The 26,658-nt window shown below is 37.0% G+C and overlaps 1 protein-coding gene across 5 annotated transcripts in view; it reads left to right on the forward strand.

Annotated features, from left to right (window-relative positions):
• Nucleotides 1-26,658, forward strand: part of supt3h (SPT3 homolog, SAGA and STAGA complex component) — a 150,790-nt gene that overhangs the window by 72,961 nt on the left and 51,171 nt on the right. For all 5 annotated transcript variants that reach the window (XR_013817709.1, XR_013817710.1, XM_079832388.1 and 2 more), the window contains one exon: nt 7,451-7,535. Coding sequence is in view for 3 of the 5 variants with exons in the window: in XM_079832388.1 (XP_079688514.1) it covers nt 7,451-7,535 (85 nt within the window). In the remaining 2 variants the exon portion in view is untranslated. The remainder of the gene's footprint in view (nt 1-7,450; nt 7,536-26,658) is intronic.

Raw genomic sequence — 26,658 nt, forward strand, 5'->3', positions numbered from 1 at the left:
ATGGCCACAGGTGTATAAAATCAAGAACCTAGGCATGCAGACGCTTCTACAAACATTTGTGAAAGAACGGGTCGCTCTCAGGAGCTCAGTGAATTCAAGTGTGGTACCGTGATTGATACAAACCCCTGAACTTAAGTATTAATGTTGGCAGGAAATGTATATAAATAAGTCTCTTATGCTCACCAAGGCTACATTTGTTTGATCGAAAAAATGCACAAAAAGCAGTAACAGTTCATGTTTTTAATTAGGCTATATACATTTGCCGAAAGTATGTGAACCACTTGCAGAAAATGTGAAAAATTTTAACAGAATTAAAGAGATAATACAAAATGTGTTGTTTTTTATTTAGTGCTCTCCTGAATAAGATATTTTACTTTTTTATTTTTACATATAGTCCACAAGACAAAAAAATAGCTGAATTTATTAAAACGACTCGTTCAAAAGTTTATGAACCATTGATTCTCAATACTGTGTGTCATTACCTGGATGATCCATGGTTGTTTTTTTTGTTTTGTGATGGTTGTTCTTAGATGTTCAAATTTGTCTTATTTTGTATAATATACATTTTAATAATTTAGCACTGCCCTTCAGAAGCAACAGAAGTATACTTACATGTTTCCCAGAAGACAAATTAAGTACAATTTACTCTGATCTTTAAATTCAAAAAGTTTTCACCCCCCGGCTCTTAATGCATTGTGTTTCCTTCTGGTGCTTCAGTGAATGTTTGAACCTTTTTTAGTAGTTGTGTTTGAGTCCCTCAATTGTCCTCAGTGTGAAAAGATGGATCTCAAGATCATACAGTCACTGCTGAAGAATTTGTAGGACCTGGAGGATTTTTCTGAAGAACATTGGGCAGGTTAACTGCTCAGGACAAACGAGACTCAAGAACAACCATCACAAAACAAAAAAACAGCCGTGGAATGACACACCGTATTGATAATCAATGGTTCATACATTTTTGAACAGGGGTCATTTGAATAAATTCAGCTATTTTGTTGTCTTGTGGACTATATGTAAAAAAATCTTATCTTATTCAGGACAGTACTAAATAAAAAATAACATGCATTTTGTATGATCTCTCTTATTTAGTTAAAATTATTTCACAGATTCTGCAAGCGGTTCACATACTTTTTCTTACAACTGTATATGATTTTAGTTTTATTCCAACAAACGTATGCCGAATGATTGATCAGAAGTGCGCTCTCCGTCAACTAATGTTAGTAATTGATGCATCATTTTACTTTCTTTGCTATTTAAATATCCAACTGAACTACAAACTATCCAGTAAAAGTGATGTGTGCTTAAGTACCACAGCTGTACAGACGTAAATACTGAATTTATGCTTAGTATTCTATTAATTAGATACATTTACTATAGACGTTTTTAATCTCTGATATCTACACATCTCTGTTTGTTCTGTTATCGTGTTTCTTTACAAACACTGTACACATGCTGCATGCACTTTTTTGGTTTTGAAACAATTTAATGAGTATGAGTAAAGTACACGAGCGTTGTATCGGTGCGTCCCTGATAATTCTGCTTTAAATTGTGTTCTAAATGGCAGAACAGAAAATATTTGCACGCAAAATAATGATCAGTCATGCGCACTTGACTGACTAAGATGGCTTAGCAACATAGGGTCCTATCATACACTAGTTTCAGCCCTACGCAGCTATCGTTTTCACGTGCTGCACCACATTTTTTAAATAGCAAATGCACTTGCGCCCATCTGTTTGCCCATGGGCATGCTGGTCTGAAAACAACTGTGCCATTGACCAACAAAAACCTGGTAGATTAATAATGATTTTTAGCAATGTAATGTGACAGCACAAACAGCATTTACAGTGAATCTATCTCATATTGTCCTGTAGAGCCTTGTAACTTTAAACTCAGTAGTAGGCTATTACATGGATGGAAACATGCGTATGGAAACGATATGCAGATGAGGATATGCAAAGAGACAGAGCGCATTTAGGCCACGCCCACACCAGGGGGGAAACAATCCAACACACTCCATTGACTTTGTATTGCGTGAAGCGGCCTCCTTGTCATTTCTGACATAACAAAACATAGAACTAAAAGCTGCTATGTGACAGGGTGTACAGCAAACAAGCTAAAAAAACACAGAACTATGTTTTTATAAGCTGCCGACCCAAAAAACGAGCATTTAAGGAGACAAAAGTGGATACAGGCAGTAAGACATGAAGCAAGAGCAGGAAGAATGGGTAAATTTGGGGATCCTGACACTCAGTATGCCTCAGTATGCCTATGTGTGCAGTAAACATTTTGTCACTGTTAAGTCCAATATCCAAATATCAGTTTTATATATTATATTTCCTGTTGCTGATTACATTCCCCTCTAGTGGGTGTAGTTATCAGTGTAATATAACATGTCGCGCTCCGTCTCAATTGCCTGTATCCACTTTTGTGTCCTTAAATGCTTGTTTTTTGGGTCAACAGCTTATAAAAACATCTGGGTTTTCAGTTCTGGGTTTTTTATCTTGTTTGCTGTACACCTTGTCACATATCAGCTTTTAGACATCCTTCAGTTTTTTTTTTATAAGTCAGAAATGACAAGGAGTAAAAAAAAAAAAAAATGACAAGGAGGCCCCTTCGCGCAATACAAAGTCAATGGAGACGGTTTGATTGACCCCCCACCGGTGGGCGTGGTCTTCAGATTATGACGCGTGTCGCTCTGTCTCTAAAGTAAAGCTAGGTGTTGTAAGCTGTATATATGGTTATTTTGGTGAGGATGCATGTACTCACAATCTTCCGCTGATTAGGATTTCAAAAGGGAATTGTATTGGGCTGCCCCCTAATAGTTGACTAAACGCATATTGCTAAACGAAGACGAGACATGAGATTGGGTTCACGAGAATGAGAATGAAAACATTTTTTACACAGTATTTTTAAGAAGCACATGACTAGAAAAATAGTCTGCAGGTGCATTTTAAATGTTTTAATTCATCATCTTGTAATGAATGTTATTTCAGTTCTACTTTCTGAGTATGAATTATCATATTCAGTAAAAGACAATACTCAATCACTGTAAAAGGTTTTACCACAAATTCAACTGACTGGCTTCTCTCCTGATTGTCACATGATTTATGAGCTTCTACAACTTTTGATCTCCTAACAGAACTCCTTTCCACAAAGTGATCATAGAAATAAAAACAGTAAATGAATATGAATAACATATTAAGTGCAAACAATAAGTGCAACCATAATCAAAGTACTATTTAATATTCAAAGTGCAAAGAGACCAAATGTTTCTTCAAGCATGATACAAAGCTAAGAGATGGTTACAACTACACAGCCCAGCCTAAGATAGCTTTCATATTAGGAGATATTTGCATGCATCAGGGAGCCGTTTTCAAAATGCGGGGGAATTGAAAATTACTGTTAGGCACATATCCAAGCGTCCGTGCGGAGTGTGGAAAAGCTAAAGTATGCGATCACTTGCATTTTTCAACTTAAAATAGTCCTCATTGTTTGTCATACAGATAAACGTAATACATAAATCCAAACTGTGAAGGGTCTTTTATTTGTGTACACTCACAATAACAACAAAACGTGCTTTTGTAAAATAATGAAAACAAACAAGATGCGCTTTCTGCCATTATCACATAAATTCTGATACTCATAGGCTACTTGCCTCACAGAAATGAGCAATATATCAATAGAAAGCTTGAAAGGTCTACTTTCAAATGAACCAGTTCTAATGGAAAACAAATAGGCTACTCTCTGCTGAAATCTGCATTTCACTCTAAAGCGGAGATGACGAGGCAGCATCGTCAACTTCATCTTTACAGTCGACACTGACACAGAAAACACTAGTTTATTAATAAACAATTAAAATGTCTCCTTGCTATTTTTCCGTCACATTCATAATCATAACTTTTGCCAATGATTTGCAGCAAGCTTTATGCGTGTTCTTGAGCACGAGGCATAGTTTATATTCTGCCCCCCTCAATATACTGTATAAGTAATTTAAATTAATATAAACGTGTGATTAGATGACTAATGGTTTAAATGAACGACTACTAGTCGATTAGAAAAATTGGTAACACTTTATTTTACTGTGTCCTTGTTACATGTACTTAGTACTTGTACTTGTAATAACAGTAAATTATACATAATTACATGCAACTAATCCTCAACCAAACCCTAATCCTACCCTAACCCAATAGTAAGTACCTGTTTTTAGTTAATATTACTCAGTACTTAAATGTATAATTACACTGTAACAACGACACTGTAAAATAAAGTGTTACCGGAAAATCTTTAGTCAGGGACAGCCCTAGAATTTTGCACAGATTCTGGCATACGTACTGTTTTACAAATCTGAAAACGTTTGTGTGTACACAAATCTGCCTTTTGTGCTTACGCACACTAAATTCTGTCATTAATAATTACTCACCCTCACCCTTCGTTCATCTTCAGAACACAAATGAAGATATTTTTAATGAAATCCGAGAGCTCTCTGACCCCTCCATAGACAGCTATTTAATTAACATTTTCAAGGTCCAGAAAGGTACATTTGTTAGACATTGTTAAAATAGTCCATGTGACTCCAGTGGTTCAACCTTAATTTTATGAAGCGTCGACAATACTTTTTGTGTGCAAAAACAAACAAAAATAACGACTTTATTCAACAATTTCTTCACGTCTGTGTCAGCCTCAATTTTGTTTGTTTTTTGCTCCCAAAAAGTATTCTCCTCACTTCATAAAATTAAGGTTGAACCACTGTAGTCACATGGACACATGGATTTTATCGATGTCTTTTCTACCTTTCTGGACCTTGAAAGTGTTAATTAAATTGCTGTCTTTGGAGGGATCAGAGAGCTCTCGGATTTCATCAAAAATATCTTCATTTGTGTTCTGAAGATGAACGAAAGTCTTATGGGTTTGGAACAACATGAGGGTGAGTAATTCATTAATGACAGCATTTTCATTTTTGGGTGAACTAACCCTTTAAGAATGAAATCTATGCAAAGTTTTATACACAAGGCCCCAGGAATATTGTATCGAGGAAGTAAACTGGTTTAATTTTGATTTCATGTTAATTTAAACTTCCTTCAAGCTAGTCCCGCTTTTCCTTTTAGCATCCTCTGTTGACATACTGTATCGCGTTGGTCACAGAGTGTAAGAGACGTCTGGCCCCGGGTCCCTGTGGACGAGATGTTTACTGTAACCATCTCTGATCTCTGCACTGTATTTACACATTGATTGTTTTCTGGAATCAGGACTGTCAAATCAATGTGTTTACATCAGTCACATTGCTCTTTCTGTTTCTAAGCAAATACAGGCAGCTGCCGAGATGGAAAGAGGCGGAGGAGGCCGTCAGCGCACCGCAGGCGCGTAAACATCGTCGGCGCGCTCTGAACCCAAAATCTCTATCCAAACATTCAGCTTATTTTTGCAAACTGATGATGCTGTCTGGCATCATGTGTGCACACTTAGAAAGAGAAAGGATGCGATTCTTATCGCGAGGCTGGGCTCTGTTTAGCGCGTGTGATGTTAGTTACAGTACTAGGTGGTCAAAGTCAAATGCAGAGGGAAGTTTTCGTCGAAATCCAGCTGCAGGATCATGGTTGTGCAAATCATTGTGGAGATATTGAGTAATATTAGCATTTCTATAAAAGTTATCAAACTGTAAAGCTTTAGCTGTGCTTTATCTTTATCATCTTTATCATTCTGTGCGTAATCCTTTAAACAGAGTATAAAATAATCTAAGAAATCCTAAGAAATATTGTACAGGGCTGCGCTTACCAAAAGCATTGTGACCCCAAGTTGATTCCAATGTTCTCTAGCTCACAATGCTTTTGGGAAAATCTGCCCAGTTCATTATCAACTTTAACATGAATCTGAACATGTTTATTTGGAAATAATGACCGGCTGATTGACCAATTGGCACACAACCTTTATATTAGGAGAAGTTCCACCAGCATGTTTTTGTAGTCAAAATCCTTTGTCCCTTAAGCATGTTGTATTAGATTGTGCCCCACTAATAAACCTTTTTTATTCAATTTACACTTTGGAAGGAATTTTTTACAAAGCTAAACCTAGAGTTTTAGAGCTTTTAGCAAAATCAGATTTTAATAACCTGATATAGTTCTACCATAAGTTTTCTGGCCATAAAAATAGAGAAACAAACAAACTGATTGATGATTCAGAATTAAATATTCCAGAGAGATGCATAATAAATATATATGATGTCAAAATCCATATTAATGTTCGTTTAATGGTGACATTAGGAATATATCAAATTTATCAGCGTATCAAATTTGTAAAATACCCATGTTGTGAAGAAATCATTGGGATGCCAGAAAAAATTGTCCCCTACTTATGGTTTAGTCTAAAACTTATATTTATTCTATTTTATTTTTTAATTGTATTAATGTATTTTTTATTTGTATTAATTAATTTTTTTTTTTTAAATGTTTTTTTTAAGCTTCTCTCTTGGTCTTTGTTACTAAACAAGTGGAATAAATTACAGTTTTTCCTCTAGGAGGTGTTTGGATTAAAATGCATTTAGGTGAAAGTAAGAGGAACGTAATAACATTTTATTGAGACTGTTATGGTTGAGATATTCTTTAACCAGATGAATGGAGCCAGAGCTTGAGCAGTAGGTGATTCTATAAGTGCTTCATGTGTCTTCCAACCATGAAAATGTAAGTAGGCACTAGTTTTAGTTTTCTTCTTGCCAAGGTTACATATACTCCTACGTAAAGGATTGTAAGTATAATTTAATCCTGTGTAGTTTTAGAGGGGAATCAATAAGTCAGATATATAAAAGCCAATGATAAAACTCTTTTAGACATAACTTGTGTGGTTTCCGACCATAATTATGTCACTTCTTGGAGAAAATTGGCTTCTTTTTTTTTTTATTCTAATGTTAAAAGTGTAAATCATTTGTCAAGGATCTTTGTGAAATGCAGTTTCTGGTTGATGAAGCCTCTTCCATCGAAAGTGTTGAGCTTCTCATGGAAGTTCCCTTCTTCTCCTCTTTTAAAGGCGAGAGTCTGTGGCCATCCGGTGGTTTGCGCTACTATTGGATGAAACCGCTGTGTCGATATTAAGCACACTGCAATGTGGGAAGCATTGGCAGCTGCAGTGTGGGAAAAACTGTGAATAAAGGCCTTCAGATTTTGTAAATAGCTCTCTTGCATTGGATACTCAAGCCATCTGTAATGAATGTCAGCTTTTGCTATGAATGACTGATGCCTTTTTATTACCCAATTGAGGACTTAACTGTGTGTTAATTGCCATTTTTATGAACATTTGCTCACTGTGATGGCAATAACAGAATCCATTTTAGATTATCTAAACTAAAGATTTGGGGGTTTAACTTGTGATTGTGTAACATGCTGGTCAAGAGCTTAAAATGTGCCATCCATAGAATGAAAGGTAAATTGGTTGTTCTAAAACATATGTTTTTGACTTGCAGGTTTGCCCTCGGTGATGCTCGAAGACCCTTGCACGAGACCGCCGCCCTGGTGGAAGACATAGTGCACACTCAGCTCATCAACCTTGTAAGTGTGAACATCAGTCAAAGAAAACATGTGGCAGATATTTTGGGATTTGTTTGGCTTCTGAAAAATATTACTGACTAATATTCATTTTCCTTGCAAAATTGTATTTTATTTTGATGAATTAACTTTTTTTCTCTAAAAGAATATAGTGTACTCCATTTTAAAGAAATGTAAATATGCAGACCATTGAAGCAACCTTTTTTCTTTTTCTTTTTTTTAAAGAAAGTGGATTTATTTTGATTTCATGTTGTTTATCATTTCAATATAAACTTTATGGTTGTGGCTACAAGTATTGGTGCGAATAATAATGATTCAAGAAACACCTAATTGGTCCTATAGGGTTAACCGGAGTCCTTTAGCGGGTCATTTGGGGTCAAATGGGTGTGCTGATAAGAGCATAATGTAACTAACATGACACCCTGGTACACATGCACAGCTCGAGACATTTGCATCTGGAAAACGGTTTTACTGAAATCTGTAATTAAGTATAAATAGCATCATCAGAGGCAGCCTGTTTTCTTTCCAAAGGGAACACCACCTACTTCAAATGCTTCCTCGGCTTTTCCAGCCTTCTGAAATGGATCGCATTCAGTCCGACCGCTGCAATGTGATATGAGAATTGCGCAGAGTTAAGTAAATAACTGTGCTTACAAAGCCAATTGCTTTCACTGCTTGGATAAACACCGTTCCTCCCCGGCTTACACCTTGTCATGCCGTTACCACAAGCAAATCAAAACACTGACTGTAACAGACCAGAATTCCCCTGAACGAATCCCAACAAATATCACCGGGAAGCAGCCTGCGCTTTACTGGCACACTGACTTCAGATATAATTGGTTATGCTCAGAGGGCGCCTTGAGTTTGGAAACTCACTCTGAGAATTATCTCGTAGGGGTCACGTAGCAAACTCTGACACGTTGCGGTGGTTTTAACCTTTCACCCCTTCGCCGCACGGTGCCCTCGCTCGCGAAAAGGACTAAAGGAGCTCTTAACATTCATTGTTTTAACCTTTAGCCCGTTGAGTCAGAGAGCTCTTAAATCAGGCAAGCCGGTGGTCTGCACGTTCTACATGCATTTATTTTACATTCTCAAATTAAATCTTTTTGTTTCTCTTCTCAGAGCCAAACCATCATGATGGCTGAATATGTCATATAGAAGCAGAATATGCATGCGAACACAAGCTGAATCAAACTAAATATTTGCGCAGCGCTGGTTCGCTTTTGGCAATAAAAGATTTCAGACCCTATTATTACCAGAATGTCAAAATCAACGTTTTTCTTTGACACAGCTTTGGGGTCTTGCAGTATGCGGAGCCCCCCTCATGCACATTTTATTGTGAAGATCAATGGAGTCTGTTCTGACGCTTTCTGCCATGCGAGGCCCCTCATATGTTCCCCTTCCCGCTGAAGAAAGCAGCTGCATCCAGGCTAGAAAGCGTCCCACCACCAGATGCTTAGGTTCTTTTCTTGTTTCACTTTATGCATTTATGTTGACTGTCATCTGCACGTCCTTAATTTCTGACACTGGGTACATGCAGATAGGATCATCATTGTTGAGGGGAAAAAGTATTTCAGTACTTTTTGAAAGTACTTTTTCAAATAAGTAACACAAGTTACTTTGTTTTCCCATTTATTGACTGACAGCCCTGTCCCCATGCTGAGGGAACTTGGGAGTAAGCTCAGAGGCGTTGTGTGCGTTGTGTATTAAATCTTTCCAACTGACCTTTGATGATCCAATTCAACCATACGAATATGCAAAAATGACTTATGAGTGTTAAACTTTCTTCTCCTGTGTTGTGTTCTGTTCTTCTGCAATCCAGAATGGCAGCACAGCTGAAAGGTTTGTTTGAGCTGCGCCCTTTACTATACTGGTGTGAATTTGCATTTCCTTCTGATTGAGGCTTATCCATTTCACTTTTGGTGTGAAAGGGCCTTTACATTTGGCAAAAATGTAACTTTTGTTTATTTTTTGTTATTAAAATCAAACAAGCAAGTGCAACCCAGGGGTCCGTTCTTCGTACCTCGCTTAATACATCTGAGAGGATTTGACAGATCCCAGATCTTCCAATCGCGATAACTGATCTCTGGCTAATTTGGTTCTTCAAACGAATTTGCAGATTTGATTAAAATATCTGGATTAAGTTGTCGGAGATAACTACACGTTCTTGTGTGCCCTGAAGAGTGCAGATGCATCGATACATGAAACCACGATCAGCAATGCAGTGATTGGCTGGCGGCAAGACAGCAATGTAATGACATCATATAATTCAAAAAGACGAATTTCTGGACTGAATTTCCTTATAAGGAAACACCCAAGCGACCATAACAACATAAAAGTTATAATGGATCAATTAAATGTGCACTTGTTTTTGTTTTTTACATTATTCCGAATTGTTATTATTATTATATTCACGATTTCTAGTATACTCCAAATAAATGACTAGGTGATTATCCCTCACGAATAAATCTCTCAATGTGTAAAATTGGCTGTGTCTATATATGATGTGTGTGTGACAACATGCATTATAATATTATTTTTTGCAAATTTTAATTATTGTCCCTGGTTCACATTAGGGTACTCTTGTAAGGAAGTAGCAGTGGCTGGGATAGAGGTTAAACAGGTTTAAAGGGATAGTTCACACGAAAATGAGTAGTCAATGGCTGCCGAGATCCGCTTGGTTACAAACATTCTTCCAAATATCTTCCTTTGTGTTCAGCAGAAGAAGAAAAAAATCATACAGGTTTGGAACAACTTGAGGGTGAGAAAATGATGACAAAATTTTCATTTTTAGGTGAACTATCCCTTTAAGCTTACGGACCTGTCGCTATGACAGCAAGTCCAAACAATCCAAGATCATGCCAAATTGTCAACAATCAAATCTAATTAATCAAATAACTAATTTAGCAACGTACGAAGAACGGACCCCAGGTGAGAAAAAGTAATGAACACATTACTTTTCATGAAGTATTTTAGGGAGTAACGCAATATTGTAACGCATTACTTTTAAAAGTAACTTTCCCCAACACTGAGGATGTACAAACTGAATGAAATTAACTCTCACTTCTTAATATCAAATGAAGATCTACCACTATGTTCCACATGCCAGTATCTTTTAAACATATTTTATCAAATAGTTCTTAAACACTTTAGAAAAAATTTATAACAAAGTCAAACCTGAATCAATTTTAGAGTTTTATCCTAAGCAAACTTATAGATGGCTCCTTTAAATGGCTCCTTTATAGTTTTTTAACTTGTTGCTCGCCTTGAAAACAGCTACGGAAGCTGGCATGGTGTTAAAACACACCAACCAATCAGAAATCACGTTATTAAAATCTAAATCAAGCCCACATATGACATCATGTAAAACTAGGAATATACATGATAAAGCTGTGACACATTGTGTTGCATGTAATGTACAGCATATTTTCTATGTAAAAAACTCAAGAAAGTATTGATTAATGTTTCAGAATGTCTCACGCATATCCGTCTTTCAACACCTTGTAATTTCCTCGAAGTGGCCGATCTTCTAGTGTTTTCTTAATTTGGCAATCCCAGAATGACAGTCTGTTTGGCATTACGGCACTATTTTCGTGTTTATTTTCTCAGCACTATAAATAACCCGCTCGTCTCAGCAGTGAGCACTAAACAGGGCATGATGGTGATAACCTTTCATTAATTTCGGGTTTCCTCCCTCGTGGATTTATTATTGTTAGGAGAGGCCAGGTGTAGCGCCGCTCGGACTGTAATTGTGAGCAAGCTACTTAGTCGAAGACCACAGCGGTAATAAACCAAATTGCACAATAAATCCTTCCCAGATGGCCTGCAAAACAGTGCACACCACTCTGTCAGTGTGTGTATGTGTGTGTGTGTGGTGTGTGTGACAGAAGACATGAAGTTACATTTTCACACCTCACATACTCTCTCGGGTGTCTGTCACTTACTGACTCATGATTTATGGTGTCTCTGGTCAGTTTGCCGCCTGAAAGAGTTAGAAACTGTATTTTTTTACGCTGTTTATATAGTTCATATGAATTTCAAATCATACTATACATAATTCCTGTTACTCAAACAGTAGAGGATGGCAGTAGCAACATCAAGGTCATGGGTCTGATTCCCAGGTAATGCATGAAGTGATAAAATGCTTGCCTTGAAAGCAATGCAAGTTACTGGATTAAAGCATCTGCCTAATACATAATTACCTAAATGGCACGTATTATTGAAATAATTTTTCACCAAAATATTTATGCATGAAGTCACACATCAAGCCTCATCTTTTCTCACTTCTGTACATTGTATTGTAGCTGTACATTGTTTTTTAACTGGTTATGTCATGGTGATTGATTGTCATTAATTATTCACCCTCATGTCTTTCCAAACCTGTAAGACTTTTAGTTATTCTTCGAAACATAACTGAAGATATTTTAAATGAAATCCCTCCATTGGCAGCTACGCAACTACCACTTTGATGCTTCAAAAAGTTCATAAAGAGATCGTAAAATTAGTCCAAATGAATTGAGGGGTTTAGTCAAAATTGAAAGATGATCACTTTATATGATGAACAGATTGAATTTAGCTTTTATTCACATACAAACATGATCTGCAAAAAGAATAATTGCTTGTTACGTAAGAACAAATGTCATATGTTCTTGAGGAAGCTCAAACTTGCGTAACACGGGATTGAACCTCACACACTTCAAGCAAGCATGCTTGAGCATCCGTTTACCATATATGATGTGTGAGTTGATGAATGTTTATATGTGTATAATATCTAGTTAGGGCTGGGTATTCACCAAGCGGCAACCTCCCGCAGTTTCTCTTGAAGTCAATACGGAAGCGACTTAAAGGAGTACTCCACTTTTTTTGAAAATAGCTAAGCTATGGTAAAAGTGCTACCGCCAGATACAAAGATCGGCTGAATGGATTCAAAAACGGTAAAACTCAACTATTTAACTCTAGGGGACTTGCAAAATGAGCCTATTTAAAAAAAAAGCGGAGTTTTCCTTTAAACTGAAATTCATCGACTGGCTGCTAGAGACAGGCTTCCGATGGGAGCAGAATCTCATTGAGCTTCATGTTAAAATGCCCAACTTTACAGCAGAAAAAAAACATGTTTACAGCCTGTTACAAATTGTGGTTTTTGTCTATACTGCTAATTTTGCCCTTCATGACAACTGTGAGGGGGGTGAATTTTTGTATAACTCATTCGTTTACATTATATAAAGCCTTAAAGTTCTGCATAATTAAGGGCGTGGCCACTTTGAGTGACAGGTGGATAGCCATTTATCTGCTGTCTGTTAATCATCGCGTCACCTCAGCTCCGCCCACGTCCCACCTCTTTGCCCATTTTCTATTATCCGGGAGTGACGCACAATGACGCGCTGCCAAGATGGCAATGGCCAGCTCGTCCCTACTTTTACGCTTCAAAACTGCTCTTCAGAATCCAATGGGTGACGTAAGGGACACTATGTCCATATTTTTTACAGTCTATGGTATTGACACAAATTTCACAATTCGATTCGATTTCGATTCACAAGCTTGCAATTAGATTTCGATTCTATATCGATTACTTTGGATATATATAAGGTCAGTTGTAGCCTACTATAATATTGAAGGTAAAAATGAACTGATTTGTATACAAACACTTAAATTACACTCAAGGATGTTTTCTTTTATAATATATTAAATATGAACATTTAAATGGTGGCTGTCATAAAAACTTGCCAGATTTATTCAAACATGCATTCAATATTGAAAAACATAAAAAATTATAATGAATATGTAATATGGTGCATATAGTTAGCAAAATACTCCTCTCTAGAGTAAATTTTTCTAGCTGATTAACAAGTTTATGGACACTGAGGTAAATGTGACGTTACATGACATTTGTTTATCAGCTGTTTTCCTGACGTCTTTCCATGGTTAAAACACTGATTGAACGATTCCATGTGACATGACACGGATTTCGTTAAGCTTTAATCTATCTTTTAACACACTTTCAGATGCTCATTCATGTTTATTTTTCGCTGTAACTGGTATTAAGGCAGAAGAGAAGATCAGTTCATGTGCACTCCGCGCTGCCGCTTCTCTTGAGCTGAGCTGAGCCAGAGCGATCTCGCGCCAAAGCGGTATTATGATTTTGAAATTTGTAATAAAATGGACGTAATTTGAAATCTGAGACTTTTGTTTCATATGAATAGTAACAAAGCACAAAGATTATTGCGATTTATTGGATGGGAGGCGCGCTACAATGTTCTGTTCATTCATCTGAAAATAGGATGACTAATCGATTCTTGGGATTTAAGAATCGATATTGGTTCGTAAAAATGAGAATCGATTAAAATCGAGAAATCAATCTTTTTTTACCCAGTCCTAATAATAGCCTAAATTCAATCTGTTTGTCATATAAACGGATCGCGTCTCTCCAGAAAATTTGGACTAAACTGCTCAATTCATATGGATTAGTTTTACGATCTCTTTATGAACTTTTTAAAGCCTCAAATTGGTAGTTGTGTGGACCGTCAATGGAGGGACAGAAATATCTCAGATTTCATTCAAATATCTTCATTTGTCTTTCAAAGATGAACAAAAGTTCGGATTTGGAACGACATTAGGGTGAGGAATTAATGACAGAATGTTCATTTTTGGGTGAACTATACCTTTAATGAAAAAAATTATTTATCTATCTACCCATTAAGTCACGCATAAATCATCATCTGTGCATTGCATTCTAGCAGGAAAGAGATGTTTGTCTAAATCAGTGGTCTCAACTGGTGTGTTGTAGCTTTGTATGAAGTATGAAAAAGCACTGCTACATAAAAAAAATCTAATCAATTAACAATTTAATCATTCTTCGTCTACTTTTAGAAGGGAGAAAACTCTTCCCATATCTTTTGACGATGCCATATGTGGTGTGTCCATTCAAACTCTCACACAAAATTTGCTTTGAACAGTTTTGGTACTTGATTTCTTAAAGCAACACCAGTTGAGACCCACTGATCTAAAGCGTTTCATCTTCAAGACTTTGAGCTGGGACAGGACGTGGACTGAGTGACGGTGATTCAGCAGAATCCATTGGGTTGTTGCTGAGTCTCAGTCTCCTGTGATGTCAGTCATGCATGCGTGATGGTTTCTGTGAACAGAAAGGACAGCCGTTAGTTGAAAGCAGATTGTTCAGGACCTTTTGTTTAGCTCACTAAAGGACTGTGAGTGATTGTACATTGACAGACAGTCAGGAATGATGACGCTGACCATGAGTCAGTCTTTTGTGGAGCATCACTCCATTGTGTGCCATACAAGCTGATGTTTATGGGATCCTTACAGTGACCTCTAGTGCTCGACTCCATATTGTATGCGAGGTACTGTTATTTTACCTCTACAATAGTTCTGCAGTTGTTTTTAATATATGAATATAATTGTGTTGTAATTAAAGATACACTTTTATAAAAGTGTACAACAGACCCTGATATATGTGCTCTGGTTATTATTTGGTTAAATTATTTGGGTTATTATATGTATTTTTCCATTTATTCCTTCCATTTCCTAGTGTTCTTTAAATTACCTTCTTTTGTGTTTCTGCCGAAAAACTAAAGTTCCATTTATTTATTTCCATTGAAGCTTTAGCCGACATTTAAAGATGTTCTTCTGTGTACGACTCTTGCAGAGACAGATGATGGAGTTTTATTAGTTTAGGTTCTGTAATCTGTGTGGGAAATTGTTAATCCAACGTCAGGCTTTCTCTAACTGGAAAGACTGGTTGGAGAACAACCAAACATGCCTGTGAAAAGCCTTCACGTTTCTCCTGACATGTGAAACAGAGTTCACTTGGCGTTTTCCTGTAGTACCAGGTGCAGATGTTGGCAGGCTTGGCTTTCGTAGGCCATTATTCCCCAAGAGTTTTTCTGATTCCAGTCTTTCTATCAGTCTCAGGGGTCTTGTTTTCTGCAACGACAGCAAATTTGCTATACAACTCTTTCAGAACGGACCACCATTGTAAATTTGATTAGTGCATGTGAAAATTGCCCAACTCTGTGGTTCTAATGAATATATTTATGAGTCCAATGTACAAATCAATTTAATTACCAGTAGCCAGCTGGTGAAGTCAAGTTCAGGGATATATTTTGGTCTCCCAGAAGATGGAAATATTTTACCCCTGGTGTCCCTAGGTACTTTAGAAGACTTAAGACTTTTAGAAGAAGTCTCTCTCTCTCTCTCTCTCTCTCTCTCTCTCTCTCTCTCTCTCTCTCTCTCTCTCTCTCTCTCTCTCTCTCTCTCTCTCTTTCTCTCTCTCCCTCTCTCTCTCTCTCTCTTTTTTATATATATAAAATTACACTAGGCCTATATTGCCAAAAGTTTTGGGACGCCTGCCTTTATATGCACATCAACTTCAATGACATCCCATTCTTAATCTGTAGGGTTTAATATGGAGTTGACCCACCCTTTGCAGCTATAACAGCATCAACTCTTTTGAGAAGGCTTTCCACAAGGTTAGGAGTTTATGGGAATTTTTTAGCATTCTTCTAGAAGCGCATTTGTGAGGTCAGTCACTGATGAGAAAGCCTGGCTCGCAGTCTCCGCTCTAATCAGGTCAGGAGGTCAGGCCAGTCAAGTTCCTCCACACTAAACTCGCGGCCATGGAAACCCATTCCATTAAGCTCTCTACGCACTCTTCTTGAGCTAATCTGAAGGCCACACAAAGTTTGGAGGTCTGTAGCTATTGACTGCAGAAAGTTGGCGACTTCTGCGCACTGTGCGCCTCAGCATGCGCTGACCCCGCTCTGTGATTTTATGTGGCCGATCACTTCGTGGCTGAGTTGCTGTTGTTTCCAATTGCTTCCACTTTGTTATAATATCACTAACAGTTGACCGTGGAATATTTAGTAGATAAGAAATTTCACGAATGGACTTATTGCACAGGTGGCAACCTATCACGGTACCACACTTAAATTCACTGAGCTCCTGAGAGTGACCCGTTCTTTCGCAAATGTTTGTAGAAGCGTCTGCATGACTAGGTGCTTGATTTTATACATCCTAATACTTGTGACAATGTAGTGTTTATATATGTATATATACTATATACATACACACACACACACACACACACACATACACACACATATATATACTTGGCGAAAAGTATTTATTTGACAAAAAAGTAGGTAACACTTTACAATAAGGTTCATTAGTTAACATTAGTTAACTACATTAGTTAACATGAACTAATAATGAACTGCACTTATAAAGCATTTATTAATCTTTGTTTATGTTAATTTCAACATTTACTAATACTGTATTAAAATGTGTTAGCATTTGAACAAACCATGAACAGCTGTATTTTTATTAACAAAGTTAATTTTTATTAACTTTTAACAAAGATTAACAAATACAGTAGCAAATGTACTGCTCATGGTTAGGTTATGTTAGTTAATACATTAACTAATGTTAACTAATGAAACCTTATTATAAAGTGTTACCAATGAAAACATGTTTTTTATATCAATTTGTTATATTCAGTATAATTTTTAGGTTCCAGGCTATTTTGTTTTGTAACTTGTCTTCTGTAAAATAGATACGAGGATAATGTTGGAAAAAGATGTTTAGAAAATGTTAATATTTTTCCATTTTGTATGCATTTATTGTAAATCAGAGTTTTCAGGACTTCGACAGCTCCAGGAAACTTCCACCTGAACCAAACTATGCATAATGTTGTGTACAAAGATTCTCAACTATGGTGTTAAAGATATTAGAGAATGATTTTATATACTATTTTACTTTACACTATATGTGTGTAAACATGGTGAAAAATGGGTTTTCCCCACTATATACAATTTATCTATTCATTGTCTCTATTTTGCATATTAATGTGTTCTTCGGGCAACATGTAATGCAAAAAAGAAGTAGCTATAATAATGAGAGTAATAACCAAGTAATAACTTGGCAACATTTTCATAATATCTCATATTTCATAGAAGATATAAGATATGATTTCTTTCCTATTCACTTATGTCGTCTCCCTAAAATGTCTGCATGTCCTGGTGTATGAAACACATTTCTTATAACAGAAAGTCATATTCTGATTTGAAACACCACTAAAGTTGTCTTGAAAGGTTAATTTATGACAAACAATATGGAAATGTGTCAGATTTAAATAATTACAAATATTATCATATATCCTATAAGAGTGCTGAATGTAGACATTCAGTCAATGTCAATGTGAGTCTCAAAGACATTTGCCAAAATATACAGTCCCTCCAGAAAAACGCGATTATGCGATCTCATGATTTAATGCATAATCAGCCAAAGTCCGCATATCTATGCGGGGGCCGCATTTTTTTCAAATACATTCATTTTCGTTGTTGCTTTTTTTCTCTTTTTCATCAAACCACAGTTTTTGCAAGTCCCCGCAATTTTATTGCATAAAATTGCATAAATGATACGATATGATACATACATACATACATACATACAATAATACATTTATTAAAATATTAATGACATAACGGTAATGCAAATTAGGGGAAATGTGCTCCAGTGCTGCATACTATGCAACTGTAAGACTGTGAAAACTGGAAGAACTATAAGAAATGGCGACTCTCTGAGAAAACAAAGGAATTTAACATCTGAACTTTCTATTGTGTATTTAGTGTCCCCATCCGAGTTAATCACCCAAGGATTGCCTTAATTCACATGTCTTTCCCTTCTCTGCCTCTCCCCCCCATCTATCCAACACAATTCACCCAAAATATATATGGGTTAATGTGAACAAGTACTATACAGTATTACACATGTTTGGTATCATTTGAAATGTCTCAGTGCGACTGGTACAAATGTCTCATTCTCACAGAAGTATAACAAAAGTTAAGAAAGGTTTTAAGAGTTTAGAGATATTTTGCTTATTGTGTGTGTGGGTGCGGCCAATTGGTCTTTACCTCCTGTCGTCAATACAGGTCTATAGGACTTGATTAATGCTAATTCCCATTGTGAACTCATGTTTACATTTGAAATAGTTTTCTGTCTTTGTCTGGTATTTAAGGAGATGTTGCAGGAGGGTCAGGGCACGAACCTTTACATCGGTCAGCCCGTAACACTGAGTGTCTTCTAGACACTCAGCGTTATGTCATTTTCAGAAGTCAGGTATCCATATTTTATTTTCAGAGCATTTGATGGTATGTTTGGATTATATTTGAATTGATCATGTAATTGGCATGATACATTTACCTGAATAATAATGAATTGTTATATTTGATTTATTCTGACTTACTATTAAATGATTGATTTTAGTGCATTATGATGTATCCTTTGTTACCGCAAATCTGCGACCAGGGTTAAGTACATGCTAGATCTCGGATTGTATGGAGCATGAGGCACATCTGGCGAGATTCTAGATTTCTGACTAAACTGTTCTACTTTAACTAAGGCAAGTAAATTTGGCATCGGGCCAAAAAAAATATTTGCCACTACATGCCTTCTATTTTTTGTAATAAGTCAAAAATGACAAGGAGGCCGCTTCACGCAATACAAAGTCAATGGAGACATTTGATTGTCCCCCCCCCCCCGGTGGGCGTGGTCTTCATAGTATGACACGTGTCACTCTGTCTCTATTCCACAGATACTTTTGAATGTCTTTCAGAACTTTTTCAAATTAAAAGCTCTCAATTCATCCCAAAATAAAACCATTGCTGCAAAAACATTCTCATACTTTTTTTTGAATGCAAAATCACTAAAGATAAATTGATTATGTGCAACTGATGTTGTAATCTCTCCAGTTCGCACATCCTGCTCCAAGTGGTGCGCGAACACGGGTCTTTCTGCATTGGAGTCGGACTCCCTAACAATCACAGCAGTCACAGCAGTGAGATTTACCTGCACAGCTGTCACTAGCTGGCCTCCGTTACACTATCATGACAGATCTATTTCATATTTCATCGCTGCGGGCGTGGGCCAGATATTATTATTATTGCCGACCACTGTAATACGGCATTATTTTATGGTACTGGCCATAACCTCTGGTTACTGTTTCAGCTTTAAGTTGTTATATAGGTGACTGTAGGGTGCTACATGGATACTTTTTAACAATAGCAAGCATGGGCAGCATGTTAAATCACTTTAGCCATAACCTCTGGTTAATTGGCCCGCATAACGGCCGGTGCGCAGACCCTGTGCGACTCTGAGAACGACTCTGAGAACCGAATGAATGATTTCAATAAGAGTAAAGAGTTAAACATATTTTTTAAATGTGTAGTAACATTTTTATACAAATTACCTAATAACCAATCGGCATTCTAACCTAAATTCGACGTCATGATAAAATGGAGTCAGATAAAGGTAAATTGGAATTCAATTACTTTGCTCCGTTGAAAACACCGGACGCGCAAGAAACCTTCACCTTCCAATCATAAGCCGTCATTGGGACGATTGGGCGGGCCTTACACAAATTATAATGATCTTTTTTCATTATAATGAAAAAAAAGGGGGGGAGGTCACACCATCGGTTTAAGAGGGCTTTATATGAAGACAGTAAATTTGCTCTTTTTAAAGTAAAAGGATTTTTGAAATAAGCAAAAGATATTGGAAAAATCTGACATTGTAATATTTTGTTTTCCGCGATTATATATTGGGAAATGAAAACAATTTCACCAGGCGATTTGAAATAGCTCTATTTGTAAATAATGAATCATTCTAAGATGTTGTAGGGCATTGCATCTGCATAGAAATTAATAAACAAATTACAAGCGTGGGTAAATACAATAGAACAAAGACACAAACGATATAAGGAGGGCTTTGTTTTTCAGGTAAATTAACTGTATTCAGGTACATACATTGAATTATCACATGTAAAATAACACTGCATAGTTTTCACTGTATAAATTAACTATAAATACAATAATTAATTAATTAATACATCTTATTTCTGTTTAAGCTACAAAAGTGATTTTCTTATTATCTTTTGTTGTTTGATTAACATTGCTGACACAAAAAGCTGCAGTTATATTTGGCTGCTGTCACTTTAAGATGAATGCACGGCTCAAATATAATGATATGCTTTCACAACACAGAGAAACTCACCGAGATGGGCATTTTGACTTAATTTTGCGTGCACATGTACATTCAAGCACAATAGGACGAGAAAGAGAACTGAATTTGGTGTTCACATGCTGTATGCGTGGCTCTGTGTGTGTGCACACAGAAAACAGAGCGCGAGTTACAGTCTTCTTGCTCTTGATATTTAAACTGACAGGACTTAAAAACACTAGCCTGGCTCCTACGTACTTCCGCTCAATTTTCATTTTCCTTCAGTACTCCGTCTGGGACTGCGGTATATTCTTAGGTTTTCTCCGAACAATTCATTCCGTTGTGGCACCTCTGCCGAATATCCGGAAGTTAAAGCCGGAGCAAGAATAATCTTTGCTGAGTTTTGTTGGTGGCCATGATGTTGTGGTCCTCCTCCCCACAGGGTTCGGGAAAAGTTAGATTTTCTATCTCGCTCTATTAGTGGTGAAGGAGTTGGCTGAAGCCCTATTCGGACGGTAATTGTTTCTCGTGGGGTCGTAAGGTATTGTCATCATTTTAACATTACATGGTGATTTTTAATGCCGTCCGTCTCCCACCACCCGCGTAAAAATCCCCGGCCGAATTACCTACTGCTTTTGACAAACACCAAGGTTGTGTGGTCATTTAATTGCTGTCCGAATCCACATCTCTGAGTTTTCAAGAATATATCACTTCAAAATTCACTGTTTATATCCTTTTTGACCACTGCAGAGCACAGTACGGTTGCGCTTCACTGTAATTTGGATGCATTTCTAGACTTGTATTTCTATAAATGCTGGCAAGTATTTTCAAGAGCAATATATTTCATCACTCAAAAAATAAAAAGAAGAAAAGCATGTAAACATTTGAATTGGGCCGTTATTTACGGCAGCATTTATTGTTATCATACCAAGCATATGACATTTTATTTACAGTATACATACTATCATGTTATTTGACCACGTGAGCAGCACATTCCCGATCACAAAACTCTCCACTCCACCGTGAATAAATCACAATCCGAATGCACAGGTTTTAGTTTTTATCACTGAGGTGGCGTGCACATTTATTTTTACGGATTTCCATGTGAGAAACAAAGGCGAACGGCGCATGTCACGACCAAACGTTAACGATTGTTATGGCAGATCCAGAGTGGCTCTTGGCAGATCCAATAGTTTTTAACTATTAAGGTATTAGTATGAAGGAGTACCCGCCCTCATGGAAGTAAAAGCTTGTCAATGGAGAGTGGCCAGACTCTCTGTACAAATGAAATGTACGAGAGTCTGGTAAGACCAGGCTATAAAAACACATGCATATGATAAACTTTCACTATATGATGGTTAAACTTTGCAATTGACCTATCGGTAAGTCCCTCCCCTCAAACACCGATGAGCCAATGGCAGTTGAGTATCAGTTGCACGGGGACCGGAACTCGGACATCTTTAGGTTTCAGCGCCATAGAGAAACATTGGAATATCCGAAGCTCTCATCAGTTTGATGGTGTTTATGCTACAAAAATGGTATAAAGGTGAGCCTGGGGTACTGTAACACTGATTCCAGGTATCCTGAAAGTATTTTCTGCCTGTCACACTCTCATTAAGTTACGAGTAAAGTTAGTGAGTCCATGCTAACATACAAACCTAAATAGCTCACTGTTCTCACGTCATGTAACGTTAATGGTGTAGGTCAAAAACACAAACAAAATGCTACATTTCAGTGCCTCTCCATATTAAACTGGTTAAATGTCCATTAATTTAATCTTACCTTGCGGTACATGAAAAGTGTTGATCCGGGATGTTGTCATCTGTGATCGTGACGACCGCAACATGAGGCTTCCCCGCTTGCGTTGTGATCTGTGAACCCTCGCTTCCAAATTAATTTTGTTACCCACCATATTTATTTTAAAATCTTTAAATATATATCCCTCCATGGCATATTTAAGTCCCACTTGAATGCTCCTCGACGAGAGGTGGTCCTTCTGTTTCCAAAAATACACTGTCATTGTAACGTAGTTAGCAACTCTGTTTGTTTGTCCAAGTTAGCAACAGTAACTAAGAGGGGTGGGGCTTACCGATAGGTCAATTAATCAGCGAATCACATGTGTTCCGAACCGGGGGATAGCTGGCCCATACAGATCACAGATCAACTACGATCCCTATAGTTGACATTGCGGATGCGCACATGGCGTTATCGATGCTAAAGCGATATATCGTGCAGCCCTAGTTGCAATACTGTCTACAGCCATCAACCTCAGTCAAACTTTGTTGCAGAACTTCTAAAATATTTTTTTTAAATTCTAGGTTAAAAACGTTCATAAGAGGTCTAGAACCTAATCTTACTAGATCCGTGTTCTGCCAGAAAACCCTCAGCAAACTCAACTTCCCAGATCTGTTTTTGTTTTTATAAATCTGTTTGCCTAGTTACCATTTTTATTATATTTTGTTTACACTGTTTTCTCTGCCATGATAGGTGGTCTCTGTTAATAATGAGTGAGAGATATTTCACCGTTCGCTTCTTTTTTTAGCCATTCAAGAAGTGGCAGTGCTCAGCTTGGTTTTAATGTAAGAGACGTCCATTCATCCGCATGGAGTCTGGTTAGAAGACGTCTGCCAGAGCCAGACTCAAACCTGTCCCGAAGCCCAGACGCCTGCAGCTCCGCGAGGGAATGCCGGCCGGATGTTTGGGGTTGAAATGGGTTGGGATGTGGAAGTACGGCTGCCACCTTGAGTCCAGGTGCTCACGTTGACATATGTCAGAAGCGTTCGGTTGCCCAAATCAATTAGCTTCTGTCGTGTCGAGCAGGGAGGACAAATTGGCAAAGTGTTTTGTTTAAATAAATGGCCTTGGTCTAGTTTTTCCACGGGGAGCAAGGCTTGTAGGAATGTGTGGTCTCATCGTTCTTAGAAATAAGTTGTTGCAGCATCGTCCGTTGACAACACGTTTACTTTTTCACACCGTAGCAAAACCATAAACTGAGACCTCCTGGCTGTGGCCGCACTGTTAGAGATTGTGTAACGTGGTATATTTATTGAGTTTCAATCCATCATGATGTGGTTTGTTTATAGTAAGCTCATGTTTTGCTTTATGAAGCATCTGTTTAATTGTCATTTGGGATCATTTTGGAATAAAGGAGGGATGCAGTTTGAATAAACCTTAAACCTAAGTATTAAACTTTGCAAAACTCATGCCGTTCAATTTCTTTACTTAGCCATCAGATTTGTATCTGCTGGACAATAAAACAGGCAAAAAACTCCCACGGACCTATGCTGGAGGACCCAAGCCATATCTAGAGACCAGGAATTGTTTTTTTAATGCAAATGAGAAACACTTATTTTTTATCAAACTGCCCGTCTCACAGGGACTCTGAGTTTCGGCAAACATTGATAAAGCACGCTGCCAAACATCACCATTTAACCGCAAAACACAAGCAAAACATTCTGTCTTGTCAAGCCGTATGAGTTTGTATTCTGGTGATAACACTGCTGCGTTAGTGTTTTTCTCTAATTGTTTTTGACAAATGTTTTTCCTCTGATTTCTCATTGTTATGAAGCAAGACACATGGTTGCTTGGAGACCAATGTTGAAGAGTTGTTTTGGTAATTGGGAGAATCACAAGAAAACATGACCAGGTCAAATTTCAAACCAAATTAAAAGAAAGAAATAGAGTAAATTAAATATTTAGTTTAAGACTGTTTATAAGGACTACTCACCAGGGTTATTATCGTAAACTAAAACTAAAAAGAAAAAAAAAAAACATTACTTGAAACAAAATAAACATTAACTGAAATAAAATAAAAACTTCTAGGTGCCAATGCAACATTTCTCATTTTTGTTATGTTTGATGTGAAAGACTAAAATAACAAACTGAAAGAAATAAAACTAATAAATACAAATTAAAAAAATGAATTTAAAAAACCATAAAAATGACAAAAACGGCAAAATTACTAACAGTTTAACTAAAATTAAAGTGAAAACAAAAAAGTAAAATAAATTATAGTTTTCAAAAACATTAACAAGTCAAGTCACCTTTATTTATATAGCGCTTTATACAATGCAGATTGTTTCAAAGCAGCTTCACAGTGTTAAACAGGAAAATAATGCAACAGAATTTGATTCGGCTGTAGAAACCAGGCTCAGTCAGGGTGCCAGTTCTCCTCTGGCCAACGAACAAACAGTGTGTGATTATGATTCAGGCAACATTACAAGTCAGAAGTCATATTAGATCATATTAGTGTCATCATGCCGGAGACTGTCGTTTCGATGAGGCCGTCACAGAGGAGAGTATTGTTGACACGGTCTCTGCAGACACTTCAGGGATGTGTTGGTCGTGTCTAGGTTCAGGTCCACCATCTGATCTGGATACGGCCTGGATCCGGCTGACTACAGTAAACCTCGGGATAAACACAGAGACTAACTTTAGCGTAGATGCCATTCACAAAAACTATAATAGTATATCAGTGATACTAAGATAACAATGCTATTAACTGAATAGGGGTGTAATGGTACATAAAACTGACGGTTTGGTATGTACCTCGGTTTTTAAAAGTCATGGTTCGGTACGGGTTCGATACAGCAGGGGAGAGAAAACTAAATATAAAATTGCTTTTTATTTATTTTTATTAAACAGTGCCATTTATCAACATGGACAGAATACTTAATATGCTTGTGTGGGAATTCGGATTGAAGTATGTTCCGCACGTAAAACAAGCCTGTTAACTATTAAAGATTGCATTCGGTACCGTTCGTTACACACGTGCACCGTACGGGAAGCCCTGTAACGAAACGGTTCGGTACAAATATGTATACCATTACACCCCTATATAATTTAATTACTATAACATAACATAAAACATAACATAACATAACATAACATAACATAACATATAACATATAACATATAACATAACATAACATAATATTTTTTTGCTGTTGATATTTTATTGACTTTTAAGCATATTCCCCCTCTTTATTCACACACACATTGTATTTTTTCTTATTTATATCAGCATTACATACATTAAATATTTTCATGATGTATAAAAAAGAGATTGTTGCCTCTGTTGTTGCATATTTTTATGATCATTTGGGGGAAATGTTCTTAATTGTCATCAAAAAATGTTTCTTTATTCAAAATATGTTTTCCTATTTCATTCTTTAAAAAAAAATATGCCCCAGGAGTGTTTTTGACAGGTGTTGTGTGATTATCCATGTCACTTACTTTTAAAACAACGCAATATTCCTTAGAAACTCTGCACCGTAACAAGTGGCCCTCGGGTTTGTGTTGAAAGTATAATGAAGTTTTCAGCCATCACATTAGATTTTCAGGTGATGTGATCAAGCCGCGAGTGAGTTTTCCAGCTTAAGTAACCTAAAATCTGCCTGTCTGGTAGGCGAGTTCTGAAAATATCGGCGCTTGTTTTATTTTGTCGTCTTTCAAAGGAAATGGTGTAATTGATCTTTACAAGGACGCTGTGAGTGGAATTCTCCCTGGTCTTCCTGTTACCTTTTCCAGTGTAATCAAATAATGGATTTCGTTTCAGAGTGCCGCAGTAGCAGAGGAGAGGAAATTATCTTCAGCAGGCTTGTTTATTTGACTTCTGCCATTCTGTTGCATATAAGCTCTGCCTTCTCCTCCGGCACTGTAACGTGACATGAACCAGAGACCCACGGAGGCCAGTGTCACTTGAAAATGTGTTGTAATTAAAATTGATCTGTCTAATTAAGGAACAAGACCTGTGTGCTTTCCACAGACCAGGAATCGGTCTCTGAAGTCATTGGCACTGAATTCATAGTCGTGTTGAGCTCTTTCAGTGTACTGCTCTTATGTTTTTTGTTTAGCATAATGATGCATAATATTTCTGGGCTGGTCATTTACTCACCTTTGTGTCATTATAAATCCATATAAGTTTCTCTTTTGAAACACAAGTTATGTTCTAGCTTGGTTTGAGCGCTGAAAATCTACAAGCGATTGAAAATCACTTACATTTGGGTAATGAGTTGATAATAACAAACTTTGATTTTGCCCTCGAGAATATCAATACATTTGATTTTAGCTAAAGTGTTTTTCAGCGTTTCTTTAAGAGAAAGGAGGGTTTTTC

This window comes from Gobio gobio, assembly GCF_949357685.1.
Source record: "Gobio gobio genome assembly, chromosome: 13".
NCBI lineage: Eukaryota > Metazoa > Chordata > Actinopteri > Cypriniformes > Gobionidae > Gobio > Gobio gobio.